This window comes from Sorex araneus, chromosome 3 (genome assembly GCF_027595985.1).
Source record: "Sorex araneus isolate mSorAra2 chromosome 3, mSorAra2.pri, whole genome shotgun sequence".
NCBI lineage: Eukaryota > Metazoa > Chordata > Mammalia > Eulipotyphla > Soricidae > Sorex > Sorex araneus.
In genome coordinates, this window is record NC_073304.1 from 85,942,363 (window position 1) to 85,955,148 (window position 12,786).

The window sequence follows — 12,786 nt, forward strand, 5'->3', positions numbered from 1 at the left end:
TGGCCCTGGGCACACCCGGCACCTCCTCGGAAGTGCTGGTAACCCCCGACAGGGTTGCCTGCTGGGGCCTGTGGCCACTGATAAATGACCTAGGCACCAGTGAAGGGGTGACTAGTTCCTCCTTTTCCCTTGTCCCCCCTCCTGCAAGAAGATATGGCCCCAAAGGGACATTTGCCATTTCCTTTGTCCTTTGGGGGGGTTGGGGGCGGGGGCAGTGCGGTCTTTTCCTGTTATTCCTTCCCTGGAGCCAGGGGTGGGGCTAGAGCTGGTCGAACCTTCCCAACTTGTACCTTGAGAGCCAGCTGAGGAGCCCTGCTTGCCGGCGTTTCCCGGTGGAAAGCGTCCGTCCTTGCCACTGTTTTTAAGACGGGAGCTTAACTGGATGGCTTGGAGTTCCGAGAGGGAGTTTATTATTTTGGGGGTGGGGAGTCGCAGGATAATAGAGAAGCCTAAACTGTGGTGTGAGAGCATGAGATCCGGCTGATGTAAACAGACCCTGGAAGCACTCGCCTGCGCTTGCCTGGAGAGAGCCCGTTGTGAGGCTGAGGGAGAAGACGGGGCGTCCCCATGATCCAAGCGGGGGAAAACAGGGTCACTACAGGCTTGGGGTGTTGAACTCCTCTGTCCCCCAGGGACTGAAGGAAGCAGGCTGTCCTGGAAGACCGTGAACTACAGCCCACCCCTCGCTGTCCCGAGCGTATACTGTCCAGAGTCCAGGGCAAGATTCCAGAGAAGGGAAAGGAAAAGAGAAAACCAAGTAGACTGCGATGACACCAAATAGCCACTTCATTTATTCCACAGATATTCACAGAGTCTTGTCTTTCTGTGCAGGGCGCTGCTGGCCCACGGAAACTAAGCTTCTGTGGTCTGAGTTTTGCTCGCTCCACTACTTTCTCAGCAACCCTTCAAGGTTCAGATCCCTGGCCCCCTTTCTCAGATAAGAAAACTGAGGCTCAGGGAGGTTCAAATAGATCAAAGTCCCCTTGCTTAGCACTTTGCAGATCTAGGGTTCTGGTTCAGACTGTTAGCCACCAAAGCCTGTTGTCCCCTTTGCTGCCATGCTGCCAAATGCACACCCTTCTCTAAGGCCAGGCTGGAGATGTCTGCAGTTCCACTTGTGCCCTTGTGCCCTCTCTCTGTGGCCGCGGTTTGGGAACATTGTCTCATGAGTATCTCCCTCTCAGGATCACCCTTGCCTATGGGAGGGAGCACAGGACATCCATGGGGAGGTCCCCAGTCAGGTCTTTAAACAAGGGGCCGGGAGCACCAGCATCAGGCTTGCATGACCCCAGGACTGGTCGAGGGACATCTAGCCTGTCCTCGGGTCCCTCACTGGACCCACCAGGGAGCAGGAGGGGTGGCTGCCATGTTTGCTGGTTCACCCCATTTTTGCATGGAAGTCAGGAGTCTTTGCCTTGTACTCGTCTTCCACAGAGAAGCTGCCCGGTGCCGGGCTCCCCTTGCTCCTCCCGTGGCGTCCTTCCTCCTACTGCTGTGGGAGGGAAGCCCTGTTTCCCCTTAGCCCTCTGTCCCACTTTCTCTCGTGCTCCTCAGGGACAACCAGCCTGGCACCAGCCCGCAGCCAAACCCGCCTCAGTACGTGCCCTTTCATGACATTTCGTACCCTTGGCACCATCAGGGCTGGGGGTGGGGGGTTGTGGAAATCTTAGAATATGAATTTTTGTTCTGTGAAGTGGGGTCAGGTGGGTCACACCTGGTGCTGCTTAGGGTTATTTCTGGTTCCAGGGATCATTCCTCGCAGTGCTTGGGGGATCCTGTTGGGGATGGAACCAGACTGACTACATGCACCTTCCTGCCTGTACTTCCTCTCAGCCCTTAGCGTTTTGGTTCCCGATCACGATGATTCTTGACGCCTGGAACCTGCCGTCTCACAGCCACTGCTCTGGGGGTTATGGTTCCAAGACGGAAGAAAGAAGACGGCCAGCTTGGACTCTTCCACGCCCGTCTAGTCATGCCTCAGGGTCATGTCTCCCCCTCACCCAGCCCCAGTCACCAAGCCCTCTCAGCAATGCCCCTTCACAGTCTCTCCTTCTCCTCACCCCTGCCTGGCCAGCTTTCCACTGCAGAAGCAGGCAGTCCCCCAGCCCCATGGGTGAGGATGCCTTAGATGCCAGTAGCCTGTCCCCACCCTCCAGAGCAGCCCTGGTGGAGACGCGTCACCACCCCTAGCCCTGCTGTGCCCTAGTCCAAACACTCAAAGTGTAGTTGATGATCCCGTCACCTCAGCCTCGCCTGGAGCCTCTCGGCAACACAAATCCTCAGGCCCACATGGCCCTGCTCTCATTAGCTCACTGCTCTGCACGCCCTGGTGTGTGAAGCATCCCTCCCGTAGGCCTGGACGGCGGGAGTGAGCCCCCAGTCCTTCCCAAGCAGAGGGGTGCGGGGTGAAGCGCAGGAGAGTGGGAAAGTCCCACTGTGACCCTTGATTTAGGCCCGTGGGACAGTGGGGAAACCTTGAGAAGAATCTGGGTACACTCTCGAGAGCCCAGAGGGGCCGGCGAGGCCAAGGCCTGATCAGAAAGGAGCAATAATGGCAGGGGGCAGGGGCTGCCTCATGGGAAGATCCCGGCAGGAGCCACGCGTGACTAGAAAAAGGCGATGCAGGCCTTTGCCAGCAGGCGGTGGGGCAGTGCCCCGGGCTCCTCCCTTCCCCAGCCCCGGTCAGGCCCTGGCGCCAGGATCCGTGCCTGCCACGCAGCCTGGCTCCCCCGGCTCCCTGCTTCCTTCCCACCCCCAGCTGGCGCAGCACCATCGCCCACCGGCTGCATTGCTGGGAGTGGGCGCGCAGGAAATGTTTGTTGAATTGAAAGGCAGCCACAGCTTGTGCGGAGTCCGGATCATTCACCAGACGTGGGCCTCCGCGGAGGGACAGGAACGGGAGACCGAGCAAGGAGCACCCCGAGGCCTTAGCTCCCGGGGCTGCTGCTCCCTCTGTCTCCCCGCTTTGGCAGAGGCCTGGGTTTCACCGAGCCCCCACGCCCTGGTGCAGAGAGGAGGGGCACGGGGAGAGGACAGGAGGCACCCAGGGCAGCAGGGGCCCCACTCACTTGCTCAGCCCAGGGCGCGCTGCTGTCTGACCTGGACACAAAGGGGGTCCCTGGGGCAGCCCCCCCAGCCCATTTGAGAGGGGGCGCCTTTCCTGAACCCTCTCCTGCCGAAAGAACCTGATTTCTGCTGCCCAGTCCCCGGCTCTGTCCCTGCCAGCTGTGGGGCCGCCCTCTCTCTGGGAATCAGTTTGTCTCTCCAAAAGGCAGAGGCTGCCAGCCGGTTGCCGTGACGCCCTGGTTTGGCCTCCCTGTGACTCGGACTGTGAGTCACCTGGGTGCAAGGCAGGGGCGTGGGAACGGGGCTGGCCTCTGCCGGCCATGCCCGCTGCTGCGGCTGCCCGCACCTGAGCAGCTGCAGAGAGAGGCCACTGGATGCAGGGCAGGAGGGCCGTGTCCCGGGCAGCCTCAGAGAGCAGCTGTGGCCGGGAATAGACCAGGGGCTGGGCCTGCACGCGGACGTGCCCGGGAGGTGCCGGGCGGGCCCGCTCCTGGCCTTCACTGTGTCCCTCTCCCAGGGAGCCTGTGTACCGCTCAGCCGCCCTGCCGCCACCAGCCGCCCCTCACGCAGACAGCTCCAGACTGTTCTTCCCTCCTCCTCCCCCTCGCAGCTTGCTCAGCACCTCCCTGCGTGGCCAGGACCTCCCGTCCTGCTCCTCCCACCTTCTGTGCCCCTTGTCCTTTGCCCAGACCCTCTGGAGGGCCGGTTTCGGGGTGCCAGGCCCTGCTGGGCCTCAGCCTTGCTGTCCAATCTGGTCTCAGGGGGCCCCGATCCTCTTGGTGACTCAGAGCAAGTTTGGACTTCAGGCCCGGTCTGGGCACCGAGCGACACAGAGGGCTGCTCAGAACCCCCAGGCTGGGCCCCGGGGCTCTCCTGGGCCCCCGACTTGGGGCCAAGCACACTCATGCCCTCCCTGGACCCAAGGCTACTGGCCCCTCCCAAAGAAAGGTCGAGGGGAGCCAAGTCAGTGTGTGGTGGCGAGGGAGGGACTGCAGTGGCCGGCGAGGCTGCTGACTCCTCCTTCGGCCCCTCTGGGGAGGCCGGGCAGGGGCTGGGGGCGCTGCCTGGCTTGGGCCCCATGGGCGCCCCCGGCTTCTGAGGCTTGGCCTTCTCATCCGCCGAGTTTCTGCTCTGGCCTCCCTGAAACAGAAGGTGGGCTTGCTGCCGGCGAGTCCAGGCCTGTGTCCGCGTCCACCCCGTCCTCCGCCCAGAGACCCACCTCCTGGCTCTCGGGCTCCTTGTCTTCCTTCGCGTCCCACCTGTGGAAACACAACGCGTGGCAGACCCTGCTCCCCCCTACCCCTCCGCCCCACTTCATCTCACACGTCAGTGGCTGGTGGCCCAGATCCCCAGAGGAGGAGAGTCAGAAGGACCTCCCCGCCCCGGGATGCTGGCTCCGAGCCCCCAGTCCAGCCATTTCCCCTGATCACCTCCCACCGCGGCCCTCCCAGGTCCCCAGCTGCTGTTTATGGCCACGCGCAGCACCTGCAGCTCTCTGGGGACTGCCGGCATGTCCCTGCCCGCACAGCCTGCGAAAGGGCCGCCTGCCCCACTCCCCGGGGAAGGAGCCGCTGTAATTACCACCTCCTCTCCCGCACCTCATTAACCTGCCACCAGGCTCTCAGCCGGGAGCTGGAGCAGGAACCTGGACAGGGCAGTCCTCCCCTCCCAGGGCAGGGAAGAGTCAGGAGACGAGGGTGAGGGGGCCCAGAAGACCCCCTCAACAGACCCTAGGCTGCCTATTACCTTCGGGCCCTGCCCGTCAGCCTTTCCATCCCCCAGGCCTTGCTGCGGGGGGCTGGTGCCCCAGAGGGTCTGCTGGCTTGCCCACCCCGAGGAGTACCACCTGCAAGAGAGGATCCCCACATTGAAGGAACAGGGACCCCTCACGGTCTGGCCCCTTTACCAGGAGACAGGACCCCGCTCTCTCCTCCTGACCCAACTCACCTTTGCCACCAGGGGGCGATAGTGAGGGCTGAAGTTTTCGGGGGCTCCTAGGACCTAAAGAGGTAAAGGGAACGGGCAAGGATGGGGTTCCCATAGCACACACGCCCATTCTTCCAGGACTCTGAAACTGTCATCCATCCTCTTGGCCCAGGGGAGAGCTCTGGCTCCTTCCAGAGAGCAGCGAGGCTGGGTCCCGGAGCTCTAGGACCCCTGAGGGGAGGGGGTGTGAGAAGGGGTCAGCCATTCCCTCCAGGGGCCCCGAGCAGAGTCCCTCCAGCCCCCGTCCCAGACTGCAGGGACAGCACCCCGGGCAGGAGCGGGGCGTGGACAGTGGGGTCACTGGGGACGATCAGGAGACAGACTGGGCCGAGGAGGGAGAAAGCCAAGGAGAAAACGGGCGTGAGGCAGGCATGAGGCTCACCCCTGGCGCTGCCTGCCCTGGCCAGGCCCTCTTCCCGAGGCTTGCTGAAGTGCTGTGGCCTGCATAGAGAGACAAGGGGGTCTGGCTACCATGGCGGGGGGGGGGGGCAGAGGCGGTGACACCATCCCCAGGGATACGGTCACCCTCACACATGAACGCTCCAGGGAGAGGGTGGGCCTGAGGAATATAGGGGACAGAGAGCCCTGAGCCAGGGCCCAAGCTGATCCCCACCCCGGGGTGCCCAGACCCAGTTCCACCAGACCCCGCCCACACGTCAGCCCTGCGGCCTGCCCGGCCCCACCACCCACATGGGCGCGGCCTTATCCAGATCCCACGGGCGGCGCCATTCCCCGTGTGCATCCCTGTGCCGTGCCAGGCGTGCCTGGTCGATCTGCTCCCGCTCCTGCTTCCACTGGGCGTAGTCCCAGCCCACCTCCGGGGGGCTCCTGCCGGGGCCTGGGCTCGTGCCCTGGCCTGGACCCCGGGCCTCCCGAGCAGCCTGCAAGGAGAAAGACCTCAGCACCGAGAGGGTGGGTGCCTGCAGGGCTGGGTGTCGGGCTGGAGAGCAGGGGTTCCTCTCCTCCCGGCTGCCACCCACCCCCCAAAAGCAACGCTGCCTCTGACAGGCTGTCTGTGAGCCCGTATTTGACCCGCTTATTAGCAGAGCCTTTGGGACCACTAGCTCCCTGGGTCTCCTTCCTCCTGTGTGTCTGTGGGGGCCACTGAATATTCTGGGTATCCTTCATCCTGTGTGTGTAGGGGTGACAGCAGCCGAGGCCCAAGGGTAAGGCTAGCCCTGGAGGTTTTGCCTCCAGTATCGAGCTACTGCCACCTAGAGGCTACACCTGGCACAAGGCCAGTACCTACACACACACACACACACACACACACACACACACACACACACGTCCCCTTTCCTCCAGAACCCATGTAGGTAAGGGCTGACCACCCCCTGGCCACCCCATCTCTCAGTGGGGCCAGAGAGGAAGGGGATGGGAATTCTCTTTTGGGGGGCTGTGTGTCCCCACAGATGGGGGGACATCTGTGCCTCCCTCCAGCAGGGCGGCCACATCCCACCTGCTCCTGGAGAAGTACCTTCCGGGCAGAGGCTGAGCTGTTGGCTGTCTGAGTCTGGCTCCGGGCTCCCGGGGGCTTCTCACTGACAATCCGCTTGGCCTAGGGCGGGCAGGAGTGTGGCAGAGCCAGGGAGGGAGGCGCTGCCCCCACCGTGCCCACCGGCCCACCGCGCCCACCGGCCTGCTCACCTTGGCTTTGTTCTCCATAGTCACCGCCAGCTCCACCCGCTCCCCCAGGCAGAAAGCCCCTGCTGGACCCGCGGCCTCATCATCCTCCAGACTGTCCTCAGCCACTCCTGGTCCGGGCAGGCGGCGCACCCAGTTCCGGCTGACCACCCGCTTCCCCTGCAGGACAAGCCGCTGAGGCCCCTGGCCCCGGGGCAGCACAGACCAGAGCTGGGATTTAGCTCTCGGGTGGCTTCCCGGCTGGGTGCCCGTGCTGGCCCTTCCTGGGCATGCCCACAGAGTCGCTGGCTTGGCAGGGCATCCACATGCCAGTGACATTAGACTAGTCAAGGCCCGGGGCCACCCTGGACCCGGGGTGCCCGGGTGACACCCCTCCGAGCTGGGACTCACGCAGCCCTCACAATGCTGCTTTGTCCTTCATCACTACTCCTAGCATTCAGCCGCCCTTATCCAGCTCCCTGGAAATGGGGGTTCAAGGGCAGCCCGTGCTCTGCTTAGGGGCGAACATGCAGGGGGGACTGGGAAAGGGGCCGCCATTCGGTGGGGTTTTGGCTGACATGCCCTGGGGACAGAGGGATGGAGTGCCACGGGCATCCCAGAGCCACAAGCAAGGAAAGAAGAGCGGGCCAGCTCTCTGTCCCCCTGCACCCCGCCCCCGGCCCCCCCGCCCTGTCTCCCGCTGTGGCTAATGCCTGGAACCTGGCTGACGGTGATGGTGAGGCCATCGGGCTGGAGCTGCTCAGTGGGTGGCCCAGCTGTACCCCCCTGCTCTGCCAGCCTCTGGTCTTCCTGGATCTCCTGCGGGAGGGCACAAGGTCAGCATCGTGGCAGCCTCCTAGCAGACACTGATGCCAGCAGGCCCCATGACAAAACACCAGTGGGCAGGGCAGAGCACGGCTCCAACCCTGCACACCAGCCCCGCCGGCTGCTCACCTGGTACCTGCGGAGCAGGGCCTGGTTCTTCTTGCGGAGGGCAGCTATCCTCCGGTCCAGCTCCGCATCCTTCTCCTGTTGCTTGCTCAAGTGGGACTCGGCCCGCTGGGGCCCCTGCGGGTGGAACGGGGTCTAGACTCGGGACTGCCAGGCAAGGTCCCTGCTTTCCCCTTCAACTCACCCCCACATTTGTTGTTGTTTTAAAACCACACCCGGCAGTGTTCAGGGCTTCCTCCTTCCTGGCCCTGTGCTCATGGGTCACCCCTGGTGGGACTCAGGGGACCAGATAGGGGTGTTGGGGATTGAGCTGGAGCCATCTGGGTGCAAGGCAAGTGTGTTACCCGCCATCCTATGCCCTACCCGCCCTTCTACCACTCCTCCCCTTCACCCGTACCCTTTCCCTGGAGGAACAGGGCCAGACCCCATGCAGGGTCTCCACGGGGAGGGGTCTCAGGAGAGGCCCTGAACCCCCACTTGCCTGTCCCCTTGGAGGCTGGCTCTGTCGTATGCTCTCTCCCCTCCTCCCGCTCCCCAGGGAGCCCGGCTGAGCCGGCCTGGAGGGGAGTTATAAATGGCTCTGGCAGCAGAACCTGCTGGGACTGGGGTGTTGCCAGGGCATTCGGGAGGTCGAGGGGGAGCAGTCTGACTCCCAGGCCTAAAGCCACAGCGAAACAGGGCAGCTCTGGCCATCCTGGGCGCCCAGCCCCTGGACCCCACACTCTGGCCTGTGTCCAGTGGGTGGGAAAGGGTCTCTCTCACCCGGCCCGGCCCTCTAAGCCGGAGCTGCAGGCAGCCGGGCAGCACAGGCCAGCCCAGGAGCCTCTCTGGAGCGAGAGACCCAGCCCCTCCCTGTCTCGGGGGTCCCCAGGGGGCTGCTGGCTTCTCCGGCCCGCTCCCACCAACTTGGCACAGCCCTCTTCCTCCCGGCCCCAGCTGTTCCCAGCTGCCCCCTGAGAGCGACGGGCCCGGCAGCCCAGCCCCCACCCCCAGCCCAAGAAGCCCCCCACAGAAGGGGCGAGGCGCCACTCACAGCCGAGTGCATGGCGGGCGGCACCAGAGAGTTCCAGGGCAGCCCCAGGGGAGCCAGAGACCGAGGGAGCCGGAGCCGGAGCCGGAGTCGGGCCTCCGTGGCCTCTCCCTGCCGGCCCGGCTCGCACACGAGATCATGTTGTGATTACGAGACTCTCTGGGCTGCCGGCCAGGAAACGGCGGTGGCCACCGCCCCCACCAGCCACTCACAGAGCCCGGGACGGGGCCGCCTGCTGGCCCTACCCCGCACCTCTCCCTGCCCTGCCCAGCGTCCCCAGACAGACTGGCTGGGACACATCGCCCGGTGGCCTCTGCCTGGCCTCTCCCCCCCCACCCCACCCCCACCCCCAGCAGCGCCCCATCCCCTGCCTGCTGCAGACCAGATGTGCTATGAGAAAGTCTTGGGGGGCGGGGGAGTGCGGTTCAGTCCTTGTCCCCCACCTCAAAGGGGCTCCCTCCCACTTTCCCCACCAGCACTTGTTTCACTGGAAGGGATCAAACAACTCCCCACTAGCCCCTAAATACTACACATACCTCAAATACCTCCATTACTCACTCATTCCTCGGGTTCCGGCGTCTTCCCTACACTTCAGCCGCTCACAGACGCTCCCCCACCCCACCCAGTCTCCTGCCCCAGGCCTGGGGTGCTTGCCCCCGCCTCAGCGCCTCAGGCCAACCCCTCCCCCCTACTTACCTCCCTCAGACCCCTCCCCCACTCTGACACTTTTTGGTTTGGCTTTTGTTTAGTTTTGTGTTTTGGGGTCACACCCAGCAATGCACAGGGGTTACTCCTGGTTCTGCACTCAGGAATTACTCCCAGCGGTGCTCGGGGGCCATAGGGGATGCTGGGAATCGAACCCAGGTCGGCCACGTGCAAGGCAAACGCCCTACCTGCTGTGCTATCACTCCAGCCCCTGGTTTGGTTTTTGTTTCAGGGTCACACCAGGCAATGCTCAGGGGTTACTCCTGGCCTTGCACTTAGGAAACACTCCTGGCAGGGCTCGGGGGAGCCGTATGCATATGGTCTGTCCAGATGCAGCCCAGGTCAGCCATGTGCATGGCCAGCTCTGGCACTATGTCTCTGACGCTCTGGGCCTCCTTGCCCTTGCTAAGAGTTGGGAGGTGGCCCTTTCTGCCTCTGCCTCCCCAAGAAGGGAGACTGCTTTTTTCCAAATCTCCCTAAACCTGAGACTGGTGCCTCCAGGGGACAGGGCAGGGTGGGGTCCAAAGTAGACAGGGGTCCAGTCTTAGGAGCACTGGGAGGGGAGTAATCTCCTGTCTCAGATTCTCTGCTTTAGTAGTTACAAGCTAACCCCCCACACCCACTTCTGGCCTTGTCAGGACAAAGAGCAAGGGAGTACCCCTCCAACCTCTGCATTCCCCACATCGCTAATCCACCAGGACTCAGTTTCCCCAATTTCAAGCCACCACTTTCCCCTTGTCTTTGGAGCGAAAGCCCCATGGCTTTCCTCTGCTCCCCAGCAGCTGGAGATCCAAGCTTTACTCCCCCTCACCCCCACCACCACCTCTTCCTGTCGGCCCTCCCATGTCCCAGCACTGAGCATCACCCTGACCCCTCACCCTCCCGCCGCCGGGAGCCCCGAGTGAGCACCGCCCCAAACTTCCATCCCGCTGCAAGTAAATGCCACCAGCTCGCTGGCTCCCTCACTCGCTGTCTTCCTTCCCGCCGGATGTTCCCACTGAGTCAGCCCCGGTCCCTTCCCAGCAACAGTGACACATCAGAGGCGCATCGGAGGGGCCTGTCTCTCACCTCTTCCGCTCCCCCTCTCCACGTGCTGCCCCACAGACTGCTGGGTTCCAGCCTACCCACCCCCCACCCCGCCCCACACACAGCTGGGGTGTGCTCCTGGTTAGCTGGGAGGCTCCGCAGCTCGCACAGTGCTCTCTGCCATCTCTGGAACCGGGCCCTGAGCCAGGTGAGGTTCTCAGACTCAGGGCCGGGACCCCTGCCCCCCTCCACCCCGTCTGTGGATCACCCCGGCCTTTCACAGGGGCTTGCAGAGAGAGGGAATGAGTACCCTAAACCAGTGGCTAAAATGTCCCAGAATGTCAGGCTGAAGCCCACAAACTCAAAACAAACCGACAGACACTCGCAGACACAGTGTTCTGGTCACACCTGTCCCAAGCGCCACTCCATTTTCTCCAGAGTCTGTGGCCTAAACCCTCTGTCCCTCTAGTGCACAGAGGCTCCCAGAGGGCAGGGACAGTGTGCCCAGGGCCTTGCCAGCCCCAGGTCTGGGCACTGGGTCCTTGCAAACTACAGAGCCTGCCTTGGGGATTATAGAATGAGGACACGCGTGAGTCACTCAAGGGTTTTGTGCACGGTGTGCGTGTGTGTGCGCGTGTGCGCGCGGGGGCGGCGGGTTGTTTATAACAGTCTCTCTCCATCCACGACCCCCAGCGCCTCAAATGGCAACAACCCGCCTTGCGCTCTCCTGCCCCAAGCCGCGTCCCCTTCGAGAACGGAGCGCTCGTTCTCTGCGCCACCACTAGAGGGCACCAGAAGCCCGGGGAGGGGGTGGGCTCTTCCTTCGCGGCCTCTGCCCAGGAGCTCCCCCCAAAATGTGCCTCATTTTATCGACCAGGAGCCCCCCCTCCCCGAGACATTGCTCCTTTTGCTCGGAGCAATCAGCGTGTTTGTGGCGCAGATGAGACAAGAAGCCTGGCTGGCTGCGTTGGTGCCCGCCCTGTCCTCCCCGCCCACACCCCACACCCCATTCACACGCGAACACCCCGCATTCCACCACGCCTGCACTCTGCAGCTTCCCTCTGCAGGATGGGCAGGGCGGTTGTCCCCGTACATCGGCCAATGTCCCGGGTCACACCTTTTCCTTAGCTGCTTATGACCTGCGCAGCCGGCCGGCTGGACCCACAGCTCCACCCTTGGGGTGCAGTGTGTTTGGGCGGGGTGGGTGGTCCCTGGTGTGCAGGCCTGGAGCCTGCCTTGGGAACCAGCTGGCCACAGTTCTGAGTTTCTGCCTGGAGGGCCAGAGGGAACAGCGCCTGGGCTGTGCAGGACAAGGGAGTCGATTGCCCCATGGGGCTGAAGCAGACAGGGAGGGGGGTCCTGGGGCTCACACCTCCCTTCCCAGAGCTGCTGCCCACTGACGGCTCATGGCCGGCTAAGCCCTTCCCCCTCCTGACCTTAGAGCAGGCTGCGCTGTGGGTTCCAGCTCAGTCTCCACCGCTTGCTGGTGACTTCGGGTCATTCTAGCTCTCTGGTCCTCATCTGGATGGGGGAGAGTCCTGCTTCCCTGGGTCCCTGGCAGAAGAAGGGCATCACAGAGGGGTCATTTGTCTGTGGGGCTGTCCCACAGCAACCACTGAAGGGTCCAGAAGCTGCCACCTGCTGGGGCCTGAACTCACTGAAGCACTTCTGCGGTCTGGGGGCCACTGTGGCCTCAGCGGGGTGACCCCAGGGCAGCTCGGTCCCGCCCAGCTTTTACTGCCCACGCTCCCTCTCCCAGCAGTTTTCCCGGTCTGTTCCCCACTGAAACCCCAGGCACTGGCCATCCTTGGCCTCCTGCCAGCCTTTGAGGTTCCCGAGACTGCCCCACCTGCCTCTGGACACCCCTGCCCAATTCCAGGCTCAGGGTCCAGTTCTGAGGAACATCCGGGGTCAGCCCGAGGTCTTCAGGCTCATGACTGGGTGTGGGGAAGCCCAGAGATGGGGGGGGGGACCCTTCAAGTGGGAAGGGGCAAGAGAAGCCTTAGAACACAGTGTCTCTATTAACTCTCCGCCCTGCGCGTGGGAGGCCGTCGGCCAGGGGGAGCAGGGCTGGAAGGCTCCAGATGGCCAGGCTCTGGGCGTGGCATCTCCCAGGACAGCATGCCAGAGCAGGGTGGGGCCGGGCCAGGGGAGCAGACGGCTGGTGGCAGAGGTCGGCAGGTCTGGGGCCTCACTCCTCCATCCAGTCTCCTGGACACGCCCCAGCTGGCCCTCTCCTCCCCAGCTCCCCAGATCCAGCAGGCCAGTGAACCCCGGTTTGGGACTAAACCTCTGGGATTCTCCTTCAGGTGGGTGCAAAGGAGACTCGCTGTGTTTTCCCAGAACCTCACAGAGGCTCAGGGCTGCCCTGCCCAGCCCCCACGGACTGTCCCAGCTGG

General features: G+C 63.5%; 1 protein-coding gene across 1 annotated transcript; it reads right to left on the bottom strand.

The window, feature by feature from the left end:
* Positions 1-834: 834 nt before the first annotated feature.
* Positions 835-8,764, bottom strand: CCDC9B (coiled-coil domain containing 9B). Its single transcript, XM_055132508.1, has 11 exons — positions 8,660-8,764; positions 7,630-7,743; positions 7,396-7,494; positions 6,700-6,855; positions 6,530-6,610; positions 5,743-5,933; positions 5,435-5,493; positions 5,014-5,067; positions 4,813-4,912; positions 4,286-4,325; positions 835-4,206 (listed from the first exon to the last, which is right to left on the bottom strand). Exons 1-11 carry the CDS (start codon positions 8,669-8,671, stop codon positions 3,682-3,684), a joined length of 1,431 nt encoding a protein of 476 aa, XP_054988483.1. The 5' UTR covers positions 8,672-8,764; the 3' UTR covers positions 835-3,681.
* Between the last annotated feature and the right edge of the window lie 4,022 nt (positions 8,765-12,786).

What these genes read in the sequence shown, in the direction of transcription:
- CCDC9B (XM_055132508.1), bottom strand. An exon ending in TCACCATCACCGTCAGCCAG is followed by an intron (nt 6,856 to 7,395) that starts GTTCCAGGCATT and finishes CTTGTCCTGCAG; the next exon opens with GGGAAGCGGGTGGTCAGCCG. An exon ending in AGGAGCCCGAGAGCCAGGAG is followed by an intron (nt 4,207 to 4,285) that starts GTGGGTCTCTGG and finishes CTTCTGTTTCAG; the next exon opens with GGAGGCCAGAGCAGAAACTC.